The 27464-nt window shown below is 52.4% G+C and overlaps 6 protein-coding genes across 6 annotated transcripts; 1 reads left to right on the top strand and 5 right to left on the bottom strand.

Annotated features, from left to right (window-relative positions):
* Positions 1–1823: 1823 nt before the first annotated feature.
* Positions 1824–3235, bottom strand: PV07_07749 (uncharacterized protein; the record flags this gene model as incomplete). Its single annotated transcript, XM_016394862.1, has 2 exons — positions 1824–2704; positions 2884–3235. The coding sequence occupies 2 exons, from the start codon at positions 3233–3235 to the stop codon at positions 1824–1826; spliced, it is 1233 nt and encodes a 410-aa protein (XP_016248281.1).
* Positions 3236–3730: 495 nt separating this feature from the next.
* Positions 3731–5175, bottom strand: PV07_07748 (ketol-acid reductoisomerase, mitochondrial; the record flags this gene model as incomplete). Its single annotated transcript, XM_016394861.1, has 5 exons — positions 3731–3755; positions 3814–4481; positions 4533–4811; positions 4871–4902; positions 4962–5175. 5 exons carry the CDS (start codon positions 5173–5175, stop codon positions 3731–3733), a joined length of 1218 nt encoding a protein of 405 aa, XP_016248280.1.
* A 3153-nt stretch (positions 5176–8328) lies between these two features.
* On the top strand, positions 8329–10111 carry PV07_07747 (uncharacterized protein; the record flags this gene model as incomplete). Its single annotated transcript, XM_016394860.1, has 4 exons — positions 8329–8723; positions 8799–8894; positions 8957–9093; positions 9741–10111. 4 exons carry the CDS (start codon positions 8329–8331, stop codon positions 10109–10111), a joined length of 999 nt encoding a protein of 332 aa, XP_016248279.1.
* Positions 10112–20219: 10108 nt separating this feature from the next.
* PV07_07746 (uncharacterized protein) lies at positions 20220–21154 on the bottom strand (the record flags this gene model as incomplete). Its single annotated transcript, XM_016394859.1, has 3 exons — positions 20220–20584; positions 20658–20874; positions 20934–21154. The coding sequence occupies 3 exons, from the start codon at positions 21152–21154 to the stop codon at positions 20345–20347; spliced, it is 678 nt and encodes a 225-aa protein (XP_016248278.1). The 3' UTR covers positions 20220–20344.
* An 847-nt stretch (positions 21155–22001) lies between these two features.
* On the bottom strand, positions 22002–22718 carry PV07_07745 (NEDD8-conjugating enzyme UBC12; the record flags this gene model as incomplete). Its single annotated transcript, XM_016394858.1, has 3 exons — positions 22002–22154; positions 22216–22505; positions 22571–22718. 3 exons carry the CDS (start codon positions 22716–22718, stop codon positions 22002–22004), a joined length of 591 nt encoding a protein of 196 aa, XP_016248277.1.
* A 706-nt stretch (positions 22719–23424) lies between these two features.
* On the bottom strand, positions 23425–26282 carry PV07_07744 (chitin synthase 3; the record flags this gene model as incomplete). Its single annotated transcript, XM_016394857.1, has 3 exons — positions 23425–23562; positions 23621–26161; positions 26217–26282. 3 exons carry the CDS (start codon positions 26280–26282, stop codon positions 23425–23427), a joined length of 2745 nt encoding a protein of 914 aa, XP_016248276.1.
* Between the last annotated feature and the right edge of the window lie 1182 nt (positions 26283–27464).

Raw genomic sequence — 27464 nt, 5'->3', positions numbered from 1 at the left:
TTACTCCGTAGCCCAGCTGTTCGCATCAAATCAGCAGGAGGTCAGTCAAGGGTCGGTCGGAGCGCTCACCCAATAGGCCACCACGACACCGAAGATGTTGAGAGTGAACTCCATGGCGATGAACTGTCCTCTGGATGTGTAGTCTGCCACTTCGCCGGCATATGTGGGAACGATGGCGTTCAGCACTCCGGTCCCAAAGCCTGTGACGACACGCGACACGATCATCCAGTCCACATTCTGTGCCGCGCACTGGAAAGAAGCGCCGATGATAGCGACGGTCGCCCCCAGGGCGATTGTTTTGATTCTTCCGAATTTGTCCCCGACGGCGCCACCAGTAAGGCATCCCACAAGAGTGCCGAGATAGAAGACGCAGACGATACCGCCCTGGAGAAAGCTGCGGGTGACGATGACCGAGCCATCTTCGTCGACGTAACCGAGCTTCATGACATCGATATAGTCCTTGGAGATGTTCACGCCTCCCATGACTCCCTGGTCATATCCTAGAGATGCATTAGGACGACGTAGCGGTAAGACGAGCAATAGACGTTACCGAAGAAGAAGATGGACATGCCAGCCAGGATGTTCACCGCAATGAGAAGCGCACGCTTCTGCAGATGAGCGGCCACCATCCATCTTCCGCGTTGATGCATGTTGTTTTCAATGTTTTCAAGCGTCCGAAGTTCTTGAACCAAAAGAAAGTGTCAGAGGATTTGGTTGGTGTTGATGCAGTTGATGAGCTCCACATCGACCGTGATGCATTGCTGCTCACTTTATAGTCAGAAGGTAGCATACCTGGTCTATATGGCTATCCGCGAGAGAACACTTCCAAGCCTTCCCCGGCCTCCGCAAATTCGACCCCGAACTCGATACCGTGCCACCCCGGTAGTGGCTTCTTAGACAAGGGAGTGACTCGTCTCGAGGCGTCTCGGCTAATGCTCAGGGGTTAGTATAGCGACCAAATGCCGCCTCGTCATGATTCTCTCGTCTCGGCTATTGTCGTCCTTTGTCATATCGCTTTTGGCCGTTGTCTATGAGTAGTATTTGTCCCGCTGTATGTCGCGGAGGTTATGAAAGTGATGAGGCGTTGTTCGCCGAGTCGCCGAAGTCGTCTCCCTATGAGTGCCACGTTGTCGGGACCTGCCAGGGGGGTGTGGTAGCGCAGCCTCATCCTGGATGAGGTCGCATAGTTTTCGTGATGGTGCTCGGTGAGAATTTTGGCAGATTATGATTTCGCTGAGACTTGAAATGGAAGAAACATCGCTAGCTTTTATCAAGTCTTGGATCCCGAAGCGTCATCTAAGCACTTCTTTCCGTCGAAGTTATCACTCCATCGCTCGCACTGCCTTGATTGTTTCTCCTCTGCCTTTGTAGTCGTTGAAGGCGCAGTAAGGTTGGAGAGAGTGTGTTGCCGCAGAGTCGAAGGACTCCCTCGGTACCTAAACAAACGAGATGCTAGAAATGATGGCTTCATCTGCCCCGATCACTATAAGAAGACTTCCCGTGACAGAGGTTTCTACCTTACCACAGTCCACCGGTCCCTAAATTCTTGCTTTATATCTTTATTTGGGGCATTTCCTGTCCGCAATTCGGATGAAGCCAACCGGTCCCTGACCTACATGAGCATCGGCATACCATGTTTTCACACTCAATTGAGCTCTTTAGAGGATGATTGCGATCTGTAACTGAGCTGAGAAAAACCCCTCCAATGAGTAGGTTTCACTAACTACTGTGTGTAACGTGGCTGTATTTCGATCCAAATGACATGAGAAGAATCAAGACGCCACATGGAAGACTGTGTTTTGTTCGAATGGCCTCCCTGTCGCTCATCCTGCTACATCCTCGGCCTTCTTCGTCCCATCCACGCCTATCTTCCCGGCCTCCCTCTCTCCCTCCCCACCCACCTCGCCAAACAGCGTCGCGATCGCCTTCATGGTGGTGTTCCCACCGCTGAAAACCACACCGACATCCCAGGAGCCCTTCCCTCCTTGTTTCCTCTGCCGCTCGGCGACCATGTCTCGGAACTCGCGATTGAACAGCACCACGGCCAGGGGCACACAGCCACTCGGCTCCACGACCAGTTTGAGCCGCTCAAAGACCAGCCTCATGGCCTTCTTGATCTCCTCCTCGCTCACCGCATAGAGACCCTCCACTTTCGTCTTGTCCGAGACGATCGTCCAGTTGATCAGGCCGACGGGTGTGCGGAGACCGTCGGCGATGGTCAGCGATTTGACGTGTTCGATCCTCTTGTTTTGCTGAAGACCGCGACGGGCGTCGTCGGCGCCTTGGAAGGACGGTTCGGCGCCGAACACGAACGTCTCGGGTTGCGACGAGAAGAAAGTCGCGACGCCGCCCAAGAGCCCGCCGCCGCCGATGGGCGTGATCACCGCGTCGAAGCTAGGACTGCCCTTGTCACCGCCCGGAGCGACGAGTTCACGTAGCTGCTCCTCCATCTCCAACCCGACCGTTCCCTGTCCCAGAATGATGTCGGGATGGTCATACGGCGGCACCAAAATCGCACCTTTCTCGTTGATGACGTCTGCAACAACGGCTTCCCGCTCCTCGGAGGTGGATCCACTGAAGATCACGTTCGAGGTGTACAGACGCGTGCCTGCGATTTTGGATGTGGTGGATATCGAGGGCATGACGATGTAAGCGGGGATGGAGAATGTCGAGGCCGCCAGGGCGAGAGCTTGAGCGTGGTTTCCTTTGGCCAGGTAAGCGTGGCTCAATGTGGCATTGTACAGAGATTTAGACAACGTGTGCATCTCCGCTAGTTGTGCGCGGTCTCACAGAACTTTTTGCATTGCGAGACTGATTTCCAGCAGCACCGGTCGCAATGGGAGTCCGTTACACTCAGGCAGTATCAGGAAGCCAGAGACTCACCACTACTGTGTGTCACCACCCCCCTCCTCCTGACCTCTTCAACGCCCAACTCCTCAATCAACCTCGTCACGGCGTGAAAAGCACCTCTGGCTTTGAACGCCCCGATCTTCTGGAAGTTCTCGCACTTGAAATACAGCCGGAACCTGGGCGGAGCATCATCGACGGTTGACTCCGCCGAGTCGAATGGCGGTGGATCGTCGGACAGAAAGATGGACGGGTCGCTGGACGATGCAATGGCATTCAAGGATCTACTCGTGATAAAGGGCGTTTTGTGGATGTAGGATTTGATCTTTTCATAGGCATCGCGGATGGAGGACGGCGCTAGGGGAGGGGAGGTGGACAGATCTGCCATTCCTTTCAAGATCACTTTGTCTACTGTGTATCTTCGGTGTTCGTTTAGGGACTTCAATGCTGATGCTTCTAATGTCGTGTAATATTGGGGTTATCTCTCTCAAATGACTTCGATCAAGGTCACGGACGCGGGAAGTGAATATCTGAAGAGACTGACATGAAGGATCGAAGCAGGATGGTCAAGAAGCCCGACTGAGCAGAAAGAGCACCGAGCCAACGGAAAGAAACTGACGTTGCAAAAAGTTCATTGAAATTCCACGATCCAAAAAGCATGAAATTTGGTAATCGTGCAGATGTCCGAAGCTCTGCCGAGATCGGACTTTTCTCAGCGCGGCCAGCATCTGGGCCATTGAGATGCTTGCAGGCGCACAAAGCGGCCGCATTGCTGCTGCGAAGATCCACGTTCACCATCCCAAGCCCTCGCCATTTGGTATATGCTCAACTTTTGATTGGAAAAAGACGCCACATAAAGGTAACAAAGGTGCACCGAGACCCACTACTGGTTTTCAGGGCGGAGAGAACTGTCGTTCTGTTAGCAAGTAGTTCCAAACCGGTGAAAGAGCGAGCAAGTTCACGTACCGAACGGCCTTTCCGGCACGCCAGATCTCCAAGTCCCGGATGTCTTGCATCTCCTTCTCGTACTTTTCTCTGTAGTCAGGTGCGCTGTTGAACTCCAAGCTGCGCTTCGTCTCGCTACCGTCCTTCACGCTGTCGTAGAGCTGGTTGAACAGTGGCTTGAGAGTGTCCTTGAATTTGCTCGACCAGTCGATCGCACCGCGACGGGCGGTAGTCGAACAAGCGGCGTACATCCAATCCATACCGTTGGCACCAATGAGGGGATACAGGGACTGGGTGGCTTCCTCGACGGTCTCGTTGAACGCCTCGGACGGCGAGTGGCCACGCTCGCGAAGGACCTCATACTGGGCCAGGAACATGCCGTGGATGCCGCCCATCAAGCATCCTCGTTCACCATACAGGTCAGAGTAGACTTCCTTCTCGAAAGTGGTCTTGTAGAGGTAGCCGCTGCCAATCGCGACACCAAGGGCAATGGCCTTCTCTTCAGCTTTGCCGGTCACGTCTTGGTAGACGGCGACGGACGAGTTGATGCCTCGTCCCTCTCGGAACAAGCTTCGCACGGTTCGGCCGGAGCCCTTGGGTGCGACGAGGATGACGTCGATGTCCTTGGGGACATCCACTTTCGTGAGGTCTTTGAAGACTGGGGAGAAGCCGTGGGAGAAATACAGGGTCTGGTTCGCAACGTCAGCTCTCCTCTAAAACACAATTCGCGCTTATCTTACCTTGCCCTTTGTCAATTTGGGCTTGATGGCAGGCCAGGTCTCACTCTGCGCAGCATCACTGAGCAGGTTCATGATGATGGTGCCCCGATCGATGGCTTCGTCCACATCGAACAGGTTCTTGCCTGGGATCCAGCCGTCTTGTTCCGCCTCTTTCCACGACGCGCCGTTCTTGCGGACGCCGATGATGACGTTGAGGCCATTGTCTCGGAGGTTGAGACCTTGACCGTGACCCTGCGACCCATAGCCGATCAAAGCAAGAGTGTCGTTCTTGAAGTAGTCCTGGGGTTGTGGTCAGCCGAGGCGAGACTTCTCTCTTCGGAGTGGAGGAGTCAGCATACAAGAAGCTTCTCACGCGGCCAGTCTTCCCGTTCTGTACAGAGTTATCAGCAAAGGTCACCTGGTGGTGAGAAGAAAGGGTGTTTAGCGCACCGTAGACAGTTTCTTTTGTGCCGGCAAAGTCAATTGTCTTGACGCCTCGCTTTTGCTGCTGCTGCGTAGGAGCTGCAAATGAAGGGCGCTGAGTGGCAGCGACGAGAGGTCTGGTCGCAAGAGCAGTAGCAATTGAGCGTTTCTGCACGGCGGGCGAGCTGATTTTCTGCTTGGAAGCAGTACGCAGGGTGCGAGCGAAGGTCTTGGAGGCCATTTTGATCTGTTTCTATGAGTGTGTGTGGGAAAAAGAGAAGGACTGAATGGCAGGAACTTTGGAATAAGTACTTGGGGGGAAATTTTTCCCTCGGCGGCTCAGTAGTGGTAGTAGCAGTCTTACTCACAATAGCACCACCAGCTTTGCTGAGCTTCGCCAGCCTGCGACTCGGATTTTGGCTTGGCTCCGACAGCGGCGAGGCTGGCGGACCGTGTCGGAGCGACTCTAGTCTCCCCGCCCCGCAATCTTGAGTCCAGACACCTGCATTTGCCTCCACACAGTTCATGCCTGCGTTAACACGGGGATGTGATGCATATCGATCTACTTGCCTTTGCGTGTCCACTTTGGAGGCGGTCTAACACAGTGGTAACCACCAAATCCGGTGTCGGCACCAACCTTCGCATGGACATGTGTGTGCTACAGCTTCAGTCTGCCTCCAAGCCTCACACAACCTCAATCTCTCGCGATCATGACCCTTCTCCACCTATACGCATCGTGTTGATGCCGACTCAGAGGTACCTGTGTCGTGAAGAGTATGGGCCTGAAGTGGTACATGTGAATATTGGGAACTGGTCTCGGTGGCTAAGTCCCGAGTCGACCCAACGCAAAGGCGTTCACGCAAATTCTACGAGACGCAGCCCCAATGAGCATGATTTCTCGACACTCTCACCTCTCTTCCTAATCGTCCTGGTTCACGGTCCCTCTCAAGCCTTTCGAACTACGTCTTGGTCGACCGCAAAAGTCCGAAGTCAACGTCGATGTCATCTGTATTCTTCCTATAGCTCGAGGTTGAATCTGCGGGAACACAGCCGCCGGGAGGTGACAGACATCTGCTGGCCAGATGTCGCACTAGATAACAAGCCTTTGTCCCTTGCTGAAGCTCACCATATACTTGACTAATCTATCTCATCCTGATCTGAGCGCTCTCGAAGTGACCTGACAGGTGTCTTGTACACCGTGGCACTGGCTGTGCAGCAATTCAGGAATCAGCATCCGCATTGAACACTTTGTCTCCAGGAAACACTGTGATTCCGGGCATGCACACAGAATATTTGGAGATGCCTGACAGCTATCAATCCGTTAGCCTAAATATCAGGCTGACAAACTGCTAATATCCCAGCTTCACAAGCCGCTCGACTCGAGCAAGTCAGCTAGCTATCAAGTGACCTGGCTCAACTTCGGCTCAACCTCAGCGCGAGCCGCTCAGCCCATTCTACGGCACAATTGTGAGTTTTATTGTTCCAGCTTGAACCTACGCATCGTCTAAATTGATCGACGGTCATTGTTACCGTGAAATTCAAAGCCTGGTCTCTTTTTCGATCAAAGAATGACCCGACCTCCGATCTTTGCGAAGTCTACGAAAGGATCCAGCTTCGTGACATATTCAAGCGCAATGGGAAAGAGAGCGTGAACGGCATTCTTGGGGATATTGCAAGGCTAAGAAGATCCACAGAATGTCCACTTTACCGATTGGTTTTGTATATTGCTACACGCACCATTCGACCCTGTAGCCAGTGGACGGAGGACGGAACCCCGTTCCTCGATGATCTCCGTGTAAGAGCCTCATTTGAGATTTCGATGTTGGATGTCTCGACCTTTTATGGAACCGACAGTGAAGATGGGATTCTCAATTTGCCTCCAGATAAAGTCCATGTAAGAGTACTGCGAATCCGGCTCTCAGGCGCCAGAAGTCCAATTGAGCGGTCATTCAAGATCTTACGCTCACATCTTGCTGAGACTCATTCCTAAAACATCAATCCTGGTCCAGTGGACTCGGACTTATCAAATCGTGGCTAACGCACTGCACTACCTTGCACGGTTCGCAGCGCCAGGTCGAATCTTCCCATCCGACCCAAAATTCGATCAAACTCATCGATGTCTACCGATGCCGACTTGTCTGGGGGTACACAACCCATCGATACTTGGCTCTCAGCTACGCGTGGGGAGTACCGGAGCAGAATTTCTATCTATCGCTTGTGCAAAGCACCATGAATGACGATAGCGACTCGACTGCTCGCGACATAGGCGAGCAACCTGCTGCTCTTGTCAATGAATGCTTGCTTAAGACCCTCGAAAATGCAACCACCCTGGCTCAGGCACTCGGCGAGGGATATCTGTGGATCGACGCGCTTTTCATCTATTTCTATCGAACAGCAAGGAGCAACCTTATCCTTCTGAGGCTTACACCTTTTTTACGAGGGGACCGACTTACCCCCGAGCATCACATCGAGGTATAAGGGGCCTGATCTGGCTCCCCTGCGATCGGCGATACCTACCTCTCATCTCGATATTTGCTGAACCTGGAACAGCGTAGAGAGGGATTTACAGCCGCTCGGCTTCGCCCGAAATACCTTTCCAACTCGCCTATTTCCAGACAGACCCAAATAGTTGCCTTCGCCTGTTGCTGTCATGTGAGGCAGTAGTCGTAACCCGCCAATCATACGCGTACTATATGCTGCATACGTTGTCTTATATCCTAGGCCGCTATGGAGGGTAATACACCGCGGTCCCGAGAGCGTCCAGAGCTTGCTCCGAGTTTAAGCGGCAGTTTCCTCGCATGCACGTCAGGGGTGAGGCAAATACGATGGCCTGGACCGGGTCCAAAAAGCCTACAAATGCAGACTGATGAATAACGTTCGTGCTTGATGCATCCGGCCTGGTTTGGCTATTCGCAAGGCAGGGGGTTATCCGCTTGAATGATATCAGGCACCAAACGACCTATCAATTTCTTCCCTCATTTTTGGAGCTGGCTTCGGACCTTCTGTGAGGCTTCGACGTCCATTCGCTGCGTGATGTACTGCGGAGGTGGCAATGATGCTTGCTTGGGCACATTTTTCTCACCGGTCAAACTGGAGCCGCATGCTGCCTCCCACCGTGACCTATGGCTCGCTGACAAATGACCAGACTGCCTCATCAGTCCAGGCTACGTATCGTCGAATTGATATCTATCTATATAATCATGGCTGCTGAAGCTGTCTCGGTCGCCCAGTTTTCTGCTCTCTCGTCACTTCTCGATGACCATATGATATCCAGTTTGTGGATAAGTCTCAGGTTAATCCAACGTCGAGCATCAGCGCCTGCACCAGGTATATATGTACCGCGTCCATCACATCCACTCAGCAAGCTAAACGTTAGTTACACCCTGCTTTTACTATGGCTACGGACCACACTATAAGCAGGCGAAGGGCATCTGGGGAAAGGCCTAGGGGACAACCTCCCCCGCACGGAGAAGGTTCTGAGAGCAACAGAGAGCTTGAGCAAGCGCAAGACTATACAAAGGTCAAAGTTCTGGCTCTTACGTTCGAATTCACCGATCTGAAAATAGCTGGTGAGACTAAAGGTGTCATAAAGGCGTTCAAAGATATTGGATACGGGGTTGAGCACTATGAAATCAAGATGCAGAGTCCTTGGGATGGGCAGGATGGGCAGGATGGGCTTAAGAAAACGTTGAAGAATTTCTTCAGAACAAACAGTGGAACTCCATTGTTCATCATTTACTATAATGGACATGGGGGTATCACCAAAGACAAGAAACTCTTCTTCTCTAGGTTAGTATTAGTTTTCCATTGGACGGCCGACGAGCTCAGTCTCACTAACTTGCTTTTGTTTTTCTGTCTTTCAAGCCATAACATACCCGACGATGTAGCCGAGCTGTGGGAGACGATCCAAAAGATCTGGGGCAAACCAGGAAATCTCCCTGAACTACTAAGGAGCGAGGAGTAAGTTACCGCCCAGATCACCGTATGGGAACTTTTCAGAAAACTAGCTGATCACATCCAAGGAGCCCTTTCCAAGAGCCCGCCGAAATCTTCTGGGAGGAAATTAGTAAACTGATCATGGATTGTCGATACGATGTGCTCACCATCCTTGACTGTTGTGAGGCAGGACTAGCTGCCGCATACAGCCTGGAGCCCAATGGTTCGAACCGCACAGGGCCGGCAGGAAACCGAAAAGAACTAATTGGTGCATGCGGCTGGGGAGTTGACGCCGAATGCCATATGAGTCCAGCTCTATCCAAAGTGATCGAGGACGGTTTTCCAAATGCGAAGTCCTCTATGTCTACACATACCCTCATCCGCGGGATGAACGAATCACTGGTGGTGAAGTGGAAGAACGGCAAGGGTCGTCGACCTGCGCAGGGTGTTCACTATCTCCTTCGAAGAAACGCTGCAGACAAAATGATTCTTCCTAGGTTGAAAACCCCTACCAAGGCCTGAAGGCTGCGGCAGGAAGGTTGGAAGAAGGCCGAGGTTTGTTAAACAAACTTTGGCATGGGCATCCGACGTCCTATTTGGCGCGATCTCTCCTTTGGGTTGCATGCGATAACAATATTAATACAACATATTCCCGATTCAGCCGGGCGGAACATGAAAATCTCATTGCACAAGCGAATGTTCTCGTCTTGGTCTTGGGCATGTTCATTCAGTAACGTCGAACACAGCATCTACGATGGATACTACTCGTGGAATCTAGACAGTTTTGAGCAAGCATTGCGACAGCATAAGACCTACCGCCCGTCGAAGTCCAGCCGTCCTTCCTCGACTGTCCTGACTCCCAAGACAAAGCCATTATTTTCAACACTTTCGCAATCCCCGTGTCCCGCGATGTTTTCCAGGATCCTTTTCAACATCCAGCCTTTTCGCCCCAATTCATCACTCCTCGGGATCGAGGGTTTAATCGCTACCTTACAATCTTCCTTGGCTTTGAAGTCCAAGGACTGGACTTGCGTGACACGGGTCTCGAATTGCTTATGGTGGCGAACGAAGCTCGTTGGGACGAAGATAGGCAATTCGAATTCATCACATTGCTCGTGATTACACCTCAAGACGATGTCTACAAGCGTGCCGACATCGCAACTATGCCTGTCGCATACTTCACGAAGATCCTGCCGAGCTGTCCGGATTTCTGTAAGAAGGGCGTTTTTCGCTTAGAATAGATCTCCAACAAAAAACCTGGATAACCTTTCCGAAGATATCTCAAGGCCTGGTCGTGGCACATTTACAAAACCCATCTTAAATGTTAAATGATTTGTCGTTACCGGGTGTTTCCTCTGTGGGCCATCCCTGAGCAGCGTTGTGTCCGTTTGACCCGCCGAAGGAGTGAGTATGCAGAGATACAGCGACCTGAGTCGGCATTGACTTCTGTAGTAGTATATCCATTGCGCCTAACTGTGCGTCCATTTCTAACTTTTTAGTCTATTCTATATTGCATGGCGAATTTGCATCAGGCCTGCGACCAACTCCCTCCGAATAAATCTTCCCAAGCACTGACAAGCAAATGCATCTAGGGCGTCCTTTTGTGGCACTACGCATCCGTTACCAAGAAAAGAAAGGACAAAAGAAAAAGAAAATATCACAATGTCCTCAACCAGGTACAGATTTGACACATCCCAGGACAAAACGGTTGCTCCCTCAAAACACCTTCCACAAAGTAAATGCCTAATACCAAGCAATCTTGTCTGCACACCAGCTGTTGGGGCTTGAAGTAGCCATTGTGGAGACGCACGGCCAGTCTCGAACACGATGACTTGTCGTGCTCTGAGTGGTAAATCTCCGCCCCTGGAGGCTTAAGACCCTGACCGTGGACATACTGATGCTGACGAGTCCGTGTTGGATGGTCGAGGTGAAGGAATGATATTGTGTTGATTGACTAGAACTGGACAGACGTCAGCTGAGGATAGTTGACGGACTTCCAGCACTTACCTGTGGGGAATATTACGGTTACGACACCGAGAATAGACAGAAAGCAAGTGCCAAAGCAAGTGCCAAACACTCCAGCTCACAGAGAAACACAGAGAATGCGGGAACTTTCAATGTTACTGAGGTTGTTGATACCAAGCCACGGATCTGATATCTGTTGTTCAGCGCTCTGTGTTCGCGATCATCGCAGAAGCAGGGGTGGCGGCCATGCCCTTCTCCACCTCGCCGTCTGGTCTCTTCTCTCCACTACTGACGGTTTCGACGGGGCCGTCGAGCACACTGCCCTCCTTGCTGTCCTTCGGGCTGGCGAGCTCTTTCTTCCCCTTGCCCACGTGCTTCGGCACCCGCGCGAGCCAGTACAAGAACACGGCGCCGGCGACGTTGAAGGCGATGTACGGCCACATCAGCCCGAAGTTGCGCCACATATCCTGCGGATGCGCGGAGACGCTGGCCAGGAACGCGTCCGTGGTCGAGATCTGGCAGTAGCTGCAGTTGCCCGTGGCCGAGGCGTCCTGAAGATATCCCCCGGCCGTGGCGATGTAGGGTCTCATGTACTCCGCGCACGTCTGGCCCGACGGCACCGGGAAATGGAGGTACTCGTTGGCGGCGCAGGTGACGTTGGCATGCGCAACGGCGGTGCTGAGCATGCCGTCGATCAGGTACGTGAATGGCGAGACGCGGTACATGAAGATCCAGAACCCGGGCAGCGCCTTGGGGCCGACGAGGACGCCGCAAAAGACCAGCGTGAGGGAGAAGCACAGATTGGCAATGTTGCCGCCCGTCTCGGCCGTCTCGATGGCCGCGATGACCATGTGGGCGAACGTCGACGTGAAGAGCAAGAAGGTCAAGATCAGGAGAAACATCAGCGCGCCGCGTTCGTGGACCGCATCGGTCGGTTCAGCGTTCTTGTACAGCCCGATCGGATAGTACCAGGTGAAGAAGATGAGAATGGCACAGAGGGTTGACCACGGCAGCTCGACGATGATGTTGCTCATCATAAATGCCTGCCACGAGTATGTCTTGCTTGGCCGTTCGCGGACCTCATAGAGTGAACGCTGAGTCACGAACAACGGCATGATTTGCTGCACGAGCTGGCCGAAGATCGTCATCAGCATAAATATACCAAACATCTGATTTTGGAGACCCTGTTGCGTGATCTTGGCGTTGAAGAAGGAGAAGCCGATAAACAGACCCTAACGAAGTACTTGATCAGCGGCGAGGGACGAAAAAAGGGATAAGGGACATCCTTACAGAAGCGATGCAGAGGGACAGTTTGCTGTAGATGTACGAAGGTGTGCGCCAGTATTGTTCAAAGACACGCTTCAAAACCTCATAGAGCTGCTCGTAGAAGGGCGCCGCGAACTCACGATAGCTGGCTCGATCGGCTCTGTTTGAAGTCGCCCGGGCCAATTGACAGCGCTCCGCCTTCATCTGGGACAGTTCAGCATGGACTTCTCTGTATTCTGGGGACAGGCGCCAGGTATCGACCCAATCGATCTCGGTGTGCGAGCCTGGTGCGGCCCCAATGACTTCAAGCATCCACTCCGCGGGATTCGCGTCAGGCGGGCAGCGATGGGCGCCATTCCGCTCAAAGTAGTCGATGAGAATCCTCGATGATTCCCCAACGGGCCCAAAGTAGACGGTACGTCCACCCTTGGCGAGGAAGAGGAGCCGATCGAAGCGTTGGAACAGCATCGCCGACGGTTGGTGAATGGTGCAGAGAATGGCCTGTCCATTTTGCTTTAGTTTCTCGAGGAGATCGAGGATAGACCACGATGTCTGCGAGTCGAGCCCCGAAGTCGGTTCATCCAGGAAAAGCAACAACTCCGGTTTGGCTGCCAACTCCACGCCGATGGTCAGACGTTTACGTTGTTCCACGTTGAGACCTTCGCCGGGGACCCCGACGACGGCGTCGGCGTACTCGGACATCTCGAGAAGCTTGATGACCTCGTTGACGTACGCCAGCTTCTCCCGCCGTGGGACGTGTGCCGGTTGACGAAGGAGTGCACTGAAGCTCAAGGCTTCTCGCACCGTGGAGGTTTCCAAGTGGAGATCTTGTTGCTGGACGTAGCCGGTCTTGCGTTGGAAAGATTCATCTCGTTGTTGACCGTCGACCAACATCTCGCCGGAGATGACTCCCATGGTAACTCGAGTTGCCAGAACATCCAGAAGCGTCGTCTTTCCTGCCCCGGACACGCCCATCAAGGCGGTCATGGTGCCCGGCTTGACCCACCCATCGACGTGGTCCAAGAGCCGCCGTCCACCGTTCACTTGAATGTCGTAGCAGACGTCACGCCATTGGAAGATCGCGGTTTGCCTCTGAATGATGGTCGACATGTCCTCGGAGTGTTGGTTCTTCGCCGCCGTGACATTTGATGTGGTATCGCCGGTTTCAGTGTCTTGAGGCGCCTTCATTTTCAGCGTAGCTGGTGTCTGCCCACGACGGAAAACCAGAACTTCGCCTTTGGATTTCTTAGCCTGGACAAATTCCGCGGACACCAGGTAAGTGAGGAACAAGCCTAGCATGAATGCGATCAAGATTCCAAAATTTCTCCACTTGTGCGAATGGTAGTACTTGTAACTGCTGTTGATGAAGTCGTCCCCGTTGACAAACGTTCGACCGGGACGAGACCCCACCGTCGAGCAGACTCGATTCGAATTTCCATACCCTGGACCTGACGGCACGTACACGGCACAGTCGAAATTTCGGCCAGAGAACTCATTTATCATGAGGGCCTCGAACCCATAGGCGACGGGATCAAGGTAGTTGATCCACCGCGCCCAGCCGAGCATGTAGTTGACCGGAATGGCGAAACCGGTATAGATGACGATGGCGAGGATCAGAATGGCGGCAGGTGCCAAAGCCTGACTCAGCGTTCGAGAGACGGAGGCGATCGTTCGAAAGAGCATGCTCATCACCAGAGTCAAGGTGAACGAAATAAGGAGGAAGAAAAAGAACGCCCCGGGCTCTCTCCTTAGGTTGGTCAAGAAATATAGGGTGACGTTGAATATTATCGTGTTGGTAATCTTATAAGGCATGTCCGTTAACATGGACGCAAAAGCCTCGCTCGAGGGATGGTACAAAGCGTACCGCTGGTGTTTCTCGACGATCGGCCGTTGCGCATAGAGTGTGAGGATTTCCAAGGCAGAACTGAAAGCGTTCAAGAGAATGGCAAAGAAGAGTAGGGCACCCCGAGAGTAGAAAGAATTGGTGGTGCCGTCGAGATTGTAAAAGATGGAACCGATTATCAGAGCAAAGACGTTGTTGCCGATAATTGAAGTCAGCGTGAGACTCGGGTCGGCGACCAGCCTGCGGAACCCACGCCAGAGACAGAGCCTAACCTGTTGACCGTACGATAGAGTGTAGGGCGACGCCACACGCTGCCTCTTCGCTTGCTGCAATCTTCTTGATTCTTTGAACCTATTTAGGTCCTCACCACCAAGGGGGTGCCTCTCATCGAAGTCTTCGATGTCTGTGAGGAGTTGGGCACGTTCGGAACTCTCTTTCCAGGCCTTTGCGAATTCGTCGGGCGTGCATGGTACCCTATGCTCAAAGCCTTCACGGACAATTCGCTCATCGGAGCTCGTCATGGACGTTAGGAAGTCGGCGGTGGTCTGACGATCGGGACAATGAAAGCCTAGGCGGACGAAGTAGTCTTTGGCGTCCTCGGTCCTCCCGAAATAGATCTGCCGCCCCTCATAAAGTACAAGAACCTTGTCGAAGATGTCGTATGCGGCCTGAGGAGCTTGATAAATGGCCACTGCGGCTGTGGCGTTGAGGATTTCGGTCGATAGACGTAGGGTTTTGCAGAACTCAATGGCGTTGGCGCTATCTAGGCCGCGCGTGCTGTTGTCCCAGCATTGTAGAGGCGACATGTTCAATGCAGCTTCGGCTATACTGACACGCTTCCTTTCTCCTCCACTCACCCCTCGAATGAAGTCGTTGCCCACTCGAGTGTTGAAAGTGTGTCGGATGCCAAAAGTCGCCATAATGACATCTCGCATGTGGCACGCGTATTCGTGTGCGGAGATGTTTCCCGGCCGATGCCTCGGCGCCCTTGCACGAGTGGCAAAGTAGAGGGTGTCCGCGACAGACAGTTGAGGGAAGTGGATGTCCTGTTCGGCGGTGTAGATAGCCTCGCCGCGGAAGTGCTTGTGCATCTGGTCAAAGGAGATACCTTGGTAATTGATGTACGAATCCTTGTCGACATGGAAACCATGGGTTTCGCCGGCCAGTGTCTTGAGGAAAGTCGAGCAACCTGAACCAGGAGGCCCCAGAACCACCAGCATTTCTCCATGGTTCACGAGTCCATCAAACCCGCGAAGGATGTCGATTCTGCGTTGTCCCACACCCATCAGCTGACGCGCCAAGCCGACAATCTGTAACGGGGCGTTGCCGACAGTCTTTTGGTAGTCGGTAGCAGACCCGAAACCGTGGACGCTCAAGTTGCGGAATGCGACTCCGGCAGTCCTAGCAAGAAACCGATCGTCTTTGGACTGGAGATTGAACAAAGCCTTGATCCAGTCCCGAGTCTGGAAGTTATCTGAACTGGGATCTAACGATGAGCCCGGTGCAGCGGCGAAGGGATTGGCGTCGTCGGTCCTGGTGGATGTCCGCGAGAACTGTCGAGCCAGGTATCTGACACGCATGTCACCTTCGTCGTTCTCTAAACTTCTAGATTGATCGTCTGGCAATTTACCGTCATCCCTTACCGAGCTCGAGCGACGCTCCAGACCGGTGCCGTGGTGGGAGAACGATATATCTTCGATGGCTGCCGAGTGATGAGCATCTTGAGATGTCCGTTGCGGGATGTTTGACTGGTCAACCTGCGATTCCCTCCGGAAATGCCCCGGAATCCCAGGTCCCTGTTTTCCTGCACTGTTGTCATAGTTGGAAACGAAATTTCCTACCAGAGACATCTTGATATTCTTGCTTTTAATGGGCAAGCAACCCACGGCGAGGTTGAATTTGCCCTGGTTTTGAACGAGGCTATGAGGGGACGTATGTTCAAGTGGGCAATAGAAAGGCGGATGCCTCGATGAGTGCTCGGCAGAAGGTGACTGGATCGTACGCAGGCCGCTTAATAGAGAAATGGAACAAAAAGAAACAAAAGAGAATCAGAGAATGACGATACTAATTGAGAGTGCGGTCTTGTAGACACAATCTGCAGGCTAGGGATCTTATATCGATAACCTCGATCAAACCTTGAACATTGGATTGCGAATACACACCCCTAGTTTGCATGTCGATAAGGTCTTCACTTGGGCTGCTCGCACGCATTGGTGGATCATGGCGGAGCATTTGTGCGTGATGGGGTCAGGAGAAGGACGACGGGCGGACGAAGAATGCTGGGCATTCGAAGGACGCTTGAGATGTGCACCGGCTTCGGAAACTCCAAGTGCACAAGAAGCGAATGCCAATCTTAGGGACGTGGCCATATTGATATTGGCTCGTGGCAATCGTGCTGGGAAGAGAAAGCATGTAATGGTGGAAATCAAGTGAACTTCGGAGAAATTAGAGTTTGGAATGAGTCGATGGTTAGGAGAATCATTGGGTCAAGCTCCACAGCATGACTCGCTCATTACGAGGGGGTTTCCACCACTCTCCACTCATCTTCGCCCCCTTAATTGGACCAGCCTTACCACCAAGCATTGCACAATTTGGAGTCTCCATTTTGCCTATTTTATGAACAATGCCTCGGTAGCCGGAATGGATACGGCGAAACGTGCATCCGGCTCTTCATAAATACATTAACACTTCCATATCGAGGAAAGTGCGTGTCCGAAAGCTTACATATGACAAAGTTGTATTGCCATATTGGATCATTTGTACACACTCAACAGAACGGTCAGGAGATCAAACTATTTTAGCTGGTTGGAAACGCAAGGGGGGAACTCTTAGCCTGAGTACCAACGAAGATTGCTTTCGCGGTCTTTGACGATACAGAAGAACAAAATGACCTGGATATAGTTCTACGGTCACTGACCTCGACTTCTCTACTTTCTCCCATGGTTGGCAGAACATGCAATGTCTCCCTCTCAGCGAGTAAGCATTACCTGGAAACCCGCTATTCACGACTCCTAATTCTAACAACCGCAGATCCCTGAGCTCAACAACATTTCAGTTCCTCGTGGGTTTGGAGAGAAAGGCATTCAATGTCCATTCCAGTCTGGCCGTGAAACTCTCCCCTGTCTTTGCCGCCCTAATCAATGGGGACATGGCCGAGAGTGTGGAAAGACGGGCTGTTTTGGATGACATCGACGAGAAGACCTTTTTGCGCTTCTGCGAGTTTGCCTATAAAGGAGATTTTTCGGTCCCTCCTCCTGAGACTGTCGCAGACAGGGAAGTCTTGTCACCACTACAATCGGGAACAAGCTGCGACAATCTCGGCTCCAGCCATTCAAAATCCTTCTCTACTGGTGTGGAAAAAAAGAGCGACAGCGGTGCAGGAGAAGGGCTAACAACGCCAACGGACAGCCTTCGACAAGCACTACACCATAACCACCACAAGAGAGCTTGGACGCATCAAATTTCTCGCCCTATTTCGTGGTTAAGGTGGTGTAGAATACATCAGAACTCCAAAGTCCATAGCACGGACACCCAGGCCAAAGCTCCTGTCATCTCATATCATCCCGATCCCGGCTCAAAGCTAGCGATGGACTGGACCAAGTTCCGCAGCGCTGCGTCGGACTGGAACGGGCCCATCTTCCACCCATACAGAAATTCCACGCCCTCAGAAAGTCTGATGGAGACGCTCCTGTCCCTGGCAAAACTGTACGTCTTCGCCGACAGATACGTCATTGAATCACTCAGATCACTGGTTCTATACAAGATGCGCCGAACCTTGGTCTCGCTCAAGTTGTTTCCGCAGCGCGTATCAGAAGTTTTCCTGCTCGTTCAATACGTCTATGACCACACAAGAGAGGGCGACGATCTCAGGTTATTACTGACGCAGTTCGCCGCCTGCATGATAAACGTCTTCTTACAACATTCCGATTGGGACAGATTCATCTGCGAGCAGCAAACATTCACCTCTGAATTGCTGCACCATCTGAGGGATAGTGTGAAGGAAATCGACGACCATGGAAGGCGTCGCGCAGCATAATAATCGATCTGTCCAGCCGCTGGATGCCGATATGTACCAGATTTTAGCGTATTTGGCACAGGGGAATAACCAGAGCATTTATTCTTCAGGCCGACAACGATCAAGCACGCAAGACACTCATTGCCCGCCGTGACATAGAGCCACGAAGATGGCCACTCGCAATCTTGAATCGTTCAATGAAGATCCTCATCGACTTTGACGGACGATACAACCCTGGACAGCTACCCTACAGAAATTAATGAACCGGATACTGGTAGTTCGACATTGTCAATCGTGTCTTTTACGAGTTCGGCTCCACTTCTTACAGCATCCCCACCTATATAGCCGAGATGAACATCAACATCCAAAGACCGCGGATCTGATATCGCCGTTCAGTGAGTCTGGTTGGTGTCGGGCGACTTCCTATCATTGCTCAAACACCCATATTTATATAAATTTTCTCTGGCACTAGACAGCGTTGCCCTATACTTTTTGGTTTATATTTCTGTCGACGTGTGTTCTTTTGGATACAGATCATCAGAAAGGGAATGGACTGAGGTACCTAGGTATTGTATGGCCGTCTGTGCCAGGTTCTGATTTTGAACTCGACTCGGAGGAAGCCCTCTGGAGTATGGTCGATAAGATTGCCTCTTCTAGGAAGCCTACAAACTTTCTTCGTTATTCGGTTTTACAGATATGAGCTAGACATCGCGGTTAATAAAGCCTGCCTCTCTTCAACTCCGGGGGAAGTAGAGTCTCCTACCCCTAGTGATGACGAGAGGGGTGTCCTAAGTTAGGAAGAAATGAGAGTAAGCGCTGAACATAGACACAGGAAGCACAATGTGGAGAGGCGGACAATCGAGAAAATAGGTGTTTAGAAGAATTGTCAATTTGACCGTTGGTCGATAAGCTGGCCCTGATCGACCATCCTACCGATAGTCTTTGGTTCATCCATATCTGCGGTGGTTGGGCATTTCCCGCGCGCCAGAACTGAGCCTCTCACTGCCTCTACCACTACTCGACGAGAGTAGTCTGACTTGACGCCGGTCACTTGTCTTCGGCATGTTCCTGGCTCCGAGTAACAGTTTGTGTGTCGTTCTCTTCGGTCGCATCCTTTCCCTCTGCAGTTTCTCCCCCCTCCTCACTCTCTTCACCGCTATCATCCAGAAAGATCTCCTCTAGGAATTGCACTACCTCCCTCAATTCCTTCACCTGCGGGTCGTCAGGCTCGTTTCCGGCGATCACCGTAGCCTCCAATTCTTCTACTACTCTTGTAAGCTGATCAAGGATTTGGAGGGGATCATCGTCGGTATGGATAACCATGGTGAGAAGTACGGCTCTGTGACCGTAAGCTTTAGATGAGAGACGAGGCGAGAGGAGACTACTGCACCGACCGATAATAAGGAGGAAGGTATGGGTCGAGTAGTAGTTCGCGCGCTCTTGGATCCCAATTGTCGTCGTCGCCGTCGTCGCCGCCGCCGCGTTCGCGCCATGCTTGTCGAAGGAGGAGGAACCCGCCGCGGTACCAACGGGCGAGATTAGACATAGAATCCGCCATTCTGTTTTTGTCAACGGGTGTGGGAGAACTACGCAGGCTCGGACTGAATGCCGCAGGGAAGCAAGGAATTACTTGGTGCATCAGCCAATCTTCACTGCGGGTAGCAAGACAGAGAACCAACCAATCCTGTAAGCGGATAGAGGACTCCGAGAGCGTAAGACCAGCAGTCAATCTGGACTCATTCAGAGCCTTTTCAAAGGTTTCCTTGAAGTTGCTCCTCAAGGATTCGTCGACGCAGAGAGTGACGCCAAGTGATCGTGAACTCGAGAAGATGGGCACGGAATACGCCCCTTCCTAATTCCTGAACTTCTGTGGGCAAGAAGTGAATAACTCGCGTCACTCTGTTGTCAGATAAGGACGTAAAACGTTACAAGGGTCGGGTTCTGTCTTTCACTTCAGTGACGCTTGCTAGCTTCTCACGTACAGGGAGCGATTAACCCAACTACGGAAGGTTCAGAACGTGTTTCGCACAGTTGGGACGTATGAAATCCTTTCTTCGATGGAAAAATCTTCAAGACTCTGTCTCAAGACTTCCAAAAACGACGCCATTGCCCGGAAACAGCATCGAAGCTGGTTCCTCAAGAGTACTCGCCTCAGTTTTCCCAACCATCTAATCATGGTGAAGGAGTTCAGCCCTGGGCTCTATGTTTCTTTGACGAGGGTGATACGAAGACGAAATACTATTCCGAGAGACTGCAGTCCCCAAGAAAGATCATCGCTCAGTGTTGAATCCCGCTCCTCAAGGGAGGCTCAACATAGGAAACGCCCTGGCCTTTACCGAGAGACTGCCCTGTCCCTGTCTCCTTGAAAACGCACCTTGCCAACCATCAAGAACCAAGCTGCAGAATTTCCCGATTCTCAACGACCTTCTCTGGTGGCGGGCTGATGCAAGATCTAATCAGCGCCCTCGCCAGCTGAGTGACGGGGACGACCGGGGTCATCAGCGATGCGATCTTGCCGAGTACGACGCTCTCATCGGGTACGACGCCGCCTGGACGAAGCACGATCGCCTCGAACACGTCTGGATTGGCGTCGGCAATGTCCAGCAAGCCCCGTTCCGCGGCACCCTTTGGTTGACGTTAGTGAAGACCGTCGTAACAAGCTGACAGATCTGGGAGAATAAAGAAGGGCTGACGGTACCTTCAATTTTCGGGTGTCGGGAAATAGCCAGAGTTTCTTGTCCTGGTCCCATTCGGCCCCGTTGCCGCTGCAGAAGACGAACCGGAATCTCTGTCCTGGTTGCAGGTTTGGACAGATGCCTTCCACGAAGGCGTTTGCGGCGGCCAAGGTGAAGTCGACGCCGACCTTCCTCGCAGTCTGAAGATCGGGGAAGTCCTCGACCTTGCCTCCTAGGCACCTTGGACGCCGGGTCAGCTTTTGTCTAGCAATCAAAGCACTCAGGTGCATGTCCTTTACCAAACACAGCCTTGCACTCCTTGAAGTTGCTCGAGCAGGTCTGCCGGATACGACTGGAAGTCCTCGTGCAGGATGACCTGCACCTTGGGATTTTGGCTTAGCTTTTCGTCGATATTGCGCCGAGTAAGCACGATGATTGAGGAAATCTCGGGGTTCTCGATGGATTGGACGACAACTTGTTTCCCAACAAAGCCAGTGGCGCCAGCGATAATGACCTTCATCGTCGTAATCCAGGTCCTGGACACTTTGATGGTTCCAATATCTGCGTTCGATTTCTGTAGTCGCTCTCGTGGGTAGAGTACTAAGTCAACGAGAATGAGGAGATCTTGATGAGGCAGGTATTTCAGCAGGAGCCACTGTGCGAAGCTAACAGCATGCGCCGAGGGATTAATATCGTTCTAGCATGACGTTGTTTCCAGATATACGGTACGCACAAGCGCCTTATCCGAGTCTGAATCATATGAGCATTCTGCAGGCCGAGCCAGACCTATCGGTAGGTGCTTCGGATATAGGCCATTCCATGGGAAAACAGGTCCAAATTCGTAGCGTCCGAGGCGAATGTATTTGATAGGTGGAATTGACATCCCAGCTCCTTGTCCGGGTGGATCTAGGCTGCGGGAGGTTGGATTAGTGATGTAGATACTGGCCGATGGGATATTGGCAAAAAAGCAGGAGCGTGACTTGGGACATCACTTCGACCCAATGTGAGGGAGGCTCGTACGAACTTAAGAGCGCAGAAAGAGAGATCCAGATATCACCTTCGCCCGCAGGGTTACCGGGCAAAGAAGTAGACAGTTACCTGGAGCCTTGCGTGGTCTTTGACTGTGGAGAGATGTTTCAAGAGAAGTGTCGCATAGTGCTGTGACCTTTAAAACTCGAAATTAACTCCAGCTTCGCGAGAACCACTCTGTGCACAGCTGATCAACCTTGTGGCCCTGAATAACGCCTCTACCCTTGCCAAGTCGTCGACCGCAACCCCCGAAAAAAAGCTCGCAATGTAAATCCATGTATTCGACTTGTCATTGAATCGTGTCATTCATCATGGCTTTCCCACGGATCCCATTGTCATCACCGCAATACTCGGTCGTAGGTCTGTCCTCTCACGGACCCGCCCCCCATTGCCGTTCGCGCATTACGCCGGAATCCTTCTCGGTTGTTTCTGAGATCTTCAGCAGCCTCCTTGTTTAGCGGATCAGAAGCATTCGGCTCCAGGAAGAGGAACTGTCCATCAAGTTAACCACAGACACTCGACAATACCCGCTCTTGTAAGTGTGATGTTTACCTGCATGCCGACGATAACGGCGTTCAAATTCAACACAGGCTTCCAATCCTCTCTCAGGATGTTCAAGCAGACATTTCCCTCTAGATCAATGTTTGGATGGTAAATCTTCTGTGTGCATTTGACTTTGGGTGGATCGTGTGGGAAGTTCTGGTTGATGGAGAAGTTGAACACGAAGCTGCCGCCCTTGTACATTCCTTCATCTGGTTCGATCGTGAGGGTAAAGTTCAGGATATCGTCGGGGTTGGGGAACGTCGTCTTCATGGTTGAACCGAGTGACAGTTCACTTAGATCTGAGAGAAACTGCATTAGCGACCCCTCCACCCGGACAGAGCGAAGCGTCCAGATCTTTATTCACCTTTTTGCACGCGAAGTTGGGCAGCTGTGACCTTCTTCTTCTTTTGTGTCACCCCTTGTGCCTGTTCATCCTTTTGTTGCTGTTGCTTCTGCAAATTGCCATCAGCGACTTCCAATACGCACCCGGAATCGCTCGTACCATCGACCATATTTTCATCATCTTGCCGGAGGGTCGTCACCACGGAGGCGACAGCACAACTCGCTCAATATCTACCTCTGAAGAAATTTCAAGGACTTGGTGGAAATTGTGAAGGCGAGGACTTGTCGAAAGAAGAAATGCGGCGCGTCAGATAAATCGGTTGTAAAGGCGACAGAAGGCGCAATGAGGGTCGGGCGCAGCCTAAAACCCGGCGGGGAACAGTACGTTTCTCAAAGTCTCGCACGGTGCTGAATCGGGACAGCATGCAAAACGAGCAAGGGCAGTGAGAGGCGCTCACAAAGGGAATTCACTAGCAACGTAGATGATGTAGATGGCAGTTTATCGAAGATTTACAGGAAGTTAGAGATGAAGACCTGTGTCGAGTGGTACTTGCTCGTACATAACAACATGGACCTCGCCGCCCTCACATGACGCAGGTGGAATCCGCGGCCTCGCTTCTTATCGGCGGAAGACAGCCGAACAAGGCGAACACATAACTTTTACATGTATTTAACCCCAGTACCAACGCCATTTTGCCATTTTACTATTTTATGGCGGGTTCATTGCTAAATCTGACAGAAACTGTGTCATCGCCAACTTCAGAAAGAGATTATTCTCGCCCCGTGAGGATCCCCCTGAACATCCTTAGGACGCCCCGGCCTGCCAACCGTGATCCAACCGTTACCTTCCCGACACCCTTGGCTTTGGTGAGGTGATTATCTCCTATTGAAACAGCAGAGTAGACCGGTCCTGCCGAGGAACCAGCAGCATCCGGTGAAGCGCACGACAGAAAGAGCCGCTGTGGTCCACAAGAGTGCTTGGAAAAAGTGACTGCTTCGACTGGTCGCCCTAGACTATACAAGAAGTTAGCCGAGCCCAGGCAATGCTGAGACGTGTGCTGCTGATACTTACAGTAAATCCAAAGTTGTCGACGCTGTCACTAGTAATGACAACCGAGAGCAAGGCGTTCGAAAAGATCCAGGTCGCCACCAGTCGAGTTCGGAAGTTCTTGTACGAGTCTTCCAAGGTTTTGTCTTCCTTCTCCACTGGGGGCACGTACGGCGCCAAAGCGCGGCGCACTGTGGCCTCAAACTGAGAGTCGATGTCGGCTTGGGGTCTGTCCACTTCTTCCACCACAGTCGCCTTGCCCTTTTCATCCTTTTTGGTTTGAGCTGAAGGTAACACGTCTGCCTTGTCCGCGCCCTTGGTTCCCCACGAGACGTCGTGCCAGTTGCTAAAAGCGTAGATCATGAGGATGTTGATGAAGGATGGCATGAGGAGCAGGTACTGGATGAAGGAGGTGAACATGTGCCAAGGATCCATGTACAGGAACGAGGCGACAAAGTACAGTCCAAAGGTAGCGGCCAGTGCGATGATGACAATGCCAGGTCCAGTCGAAGCGAAGAAGGACTTGATGAATTCGTTGGCTCCCTCGTTTGTGACGATGTCGGTGCCATCCTTTGAAGTGAACGCTTTGACCACCAAATACATGGATAAGACGATCACGTAGAGCTGAATGACGGCGAAGACGCAGAAGGAGATGATGTATGCGACCTTGGAACCCTTGGGACGATTACCCAGAGCCAGGATGAACTGTAGAAGAAGGAAAGCGAGGTAAGCGTACTGCAGGACGGTGTTGATGATCGGTGTCGCGCTGTTGCCGAAGGGGAATGCGTGATCATTGTTGTTGCTGCTTGGCTGACCCACCAGATCCATGATGATCTTGGTGGTGAGCCAGAACGCCGCGAGTGAGAACCAGGAAAGGACGACCGACACAATGTTGTAGATCATTTGGATGTGGAAGAAGATCATTCGGATGATGTTGTGGCCCGATTTGTACATGCGGGAGAAGTGCATGAGAGAGTAAATGGAGGCGGCAAAGGACCCGTTGAGCCATCGTCGACGTTGACCGATGAACTCTGCAGCACCTTCGGGTACATCGGTTTCGGCTTTCGATGCCTTGACGTAGGTGAGATGCCATTTCGAACCTGCCTTGGCGACCAATTCAAAACACAGAATACGATCCTCGGCCAAGAACATGTTCTTCTTGAAGATGTTCATTCCCTCGATACCCTTTTTACCCAGCCGCTTCGAAAGGGTGTGATCACCGTGGAAATACTGCTCCAGAGGACGGCCCATGATCGCACGGAAACGGTATGCTGAGAACGCACCGGGCAACACACTGACGTAGCCAAAAGAGCTCTCCAACGGCTTGTCCAAGATATTACTGATCTTGTATTCGAAGTTCTGTGCGGCGACCAGAGGGTTCAAGAGCTTCCGTCCGAAAACTCCCCCACGACCCAACATGGCGTGAATCTCACCGCAAGCGCCTCCGAGATCCTTGTCGTTGTAGAAAGCTTCCCACAGTGCCATCAAAGCCTTGGAACCAGGCTTGGTGCCGGCGTCAAGGAGAATGCAAATCTCCGGGTTCAGGATGCGGCCAAATGCGTTGAACAGCCATCGGTGGGAGTTGATCTTCTTGCTGTTCTTCTGCTTCAGACAGAACATCATCTGCACTGGGGGCAGCGATGTGGGGTCGTTGTCGTTTGGTCGAATGAGCTGTTGATTCGCAGTCACCGAGAGTTGGGTCGTGTATTCGAATATATGGACCACGGTATCCTTGCCGTCGACGTCCTTCTTCATGACCCCGTCTTGGTACACACCGACAGTCGCGAGGACGTCCAGAGTATTCTTGTCACAAGGATCGATACCGTCGAAAACGAGGCACACGACAATCTTCTGCCAGGCCGGTCCGCCCTTGTTCCAGAACTCGGATTTCTTCAGGTTCACGATATCACGGATGTTCTGCATCACGCCGTGCAGCGTGCGGGCAGTCAAGACCTTATCCTCGTTGTAGGCCGTAATGGCGATGAGGAGCTCGGTGTGCCGGTTGTACATGGCGGGACGCAGGTTGTAGCCATTCTTCAGTGTGAAATCATCCGGGTCGCAGGTCGCGGCCGTGTATCGCATGTGGGTAAACTCCTCGCTGCCACCCTCGAGATCGGTCCGGTATTTAGATTGAATTGCATTTTGGATGGCACTGGGCACTGGATAGTCAATGCTCAGTACGCTGTTGACCACCTTGACTTTTCTGGTGGCGTAGCGTTTGACGGAGCCGAAACCGGGAGCTTGTCGTTGCTGCCATGCTTCGGTCGAATTGCTGCGCTGGGTCGGATCAGGGTACCCTGGCGTCGGGAAGCCGGCCTGTGTGTTGCTCAAGCCGTAGCCACCTTCGCGCCCGTACGGTTGAGTATGTTGAGGGTTGTATCCTGTGATTGGGGCTTGTGATTTGTCTCCTCCTACGTACGTCTCATTCAGGGTGTAAATCGACTCTTGTCCTGGCGTCAATGGACGGGAATGGGGATCGTCGTATTGCGACTGATATGCGGCGTTCTGATGCAGTAAGGAATGCTCTGCTTCGTCGTCTGAATGCTGTTCAGTTGGTCGGTAAGCCTGCACACGGGGTCAGTCCAGCTTGTTTCACAGCGCAGGGCCTCGATCCACGTACATTGCCAGGAGGTATGTCATTGAGCTGGTGACCATTGTCATAACCACCCGGATATTGGCTTGCCATGATGCCAAAGCGTGGGTAGATGGAAAAGAGGGTGTTGTGCTGGAGAGATCGGTGCGAGTGCTGAGACCCAGCACCACCGCAGATATTTGGTTACCCTGCGGGTAATATGTGATATGGCGGACAGGTCACTGGTCAAGTGAGCCGGTGTGAGAGTGTACGACTGACAGCCGCCAGGGCCGGTCAGAGGGCAGGAGTTCGCTGCTGATGGGTAGACCGCTGATGGCTGATGCGGGCTGTCAGAGGGAGACTGGCCTGGTGAATTAAGTGATATGCAGGATTGGATGCGGAGAAAGAGGAGGGAAAAGAATGTAAGTTGCTGAGGATCTCAAAGGAGAGGACAAAGAACCAGGACCAAGAAAGGTCGATCGTGATCGAATTAGGACTTTTACAAGATGATATTGAGAAATATCCAGCAAGACAAGGGACGAGAGGTGTTGTTTCAGTTTTCTTGGTTTTCTGGTCAGTTGTGCACACCCGCACAGCCTGCTGAAAAGCAGCTCAGCCCTTCTTGCAGGGTTAAGTCCCCTGAGCTGAGAGAAGCGAATCGGGCTGCAGCTGCAGGGAAATGGGAACAAAGCGCTGACGACAGGCATGGCACTACTGCTGGCGGGTGGCCCCCGAGCCACCTAGGCCAGTCTCAGGTAGTTGAGTCCTCGCGTAACTGGTGCTTGCGCCTTCTGGGCTGGCGAATCCCCGACTCGGTGCCCAGCGACAAAGACCTTCAGCCGCACCTCGCCTGCCTGCTCATGTTCCTCGATAGAAGGATGGATGCAGTCCTCCTGGGTTCTCACCAGACAGGCAGTCATACAGCACACACTGAGAGTAGCTGGGACAAACACACCCTTCACAGAATGTGCACCTCCATCCTCTATCCTCCATCCTCCATCCCCCATCTCCAACGTAGATCGCATCTCTAGATCTCAACTATGAAACACCGGCAGCGAACAAGTGGATCCAGCTCGCCAGTGTGTCTGGTCTTCAAGGGTTCGCCCGCATACGATGGTGGCGTCGTCCATGGCTTTGGCCAAATTCCACTCCCCCGCAGTTTCTGCTGGGCATGGCTTCTCAATGTATCAGACAGGATCACACGCCGCATGCGCTGGATTCATCGACACCCAAATGTAACCTTCTATTCCGGCCAACCTGCCAAAGGATAAATGAGATCACTGCATGCTGCAGGGT

Source organism: Cladophialophora immunda, assembly GCF_000835495.1.
Source record: "Cladophialophora immunda strain CBS 83496 unplaced genomic scaffold supercont1.4, whole genome shotgun sequence".
NCBI classification, from domain to species: domain Eukaryota; kingdom Fungi; phylum Ascomycota; class Eurotiomycetes; order Chaetothyriales; family Herpotrichiellaceae; genus Cladophialophora; species Cladophialophora immunda.
This window is presented reverse-complemented; position numbering and strand designations above follow the sequence as displayed.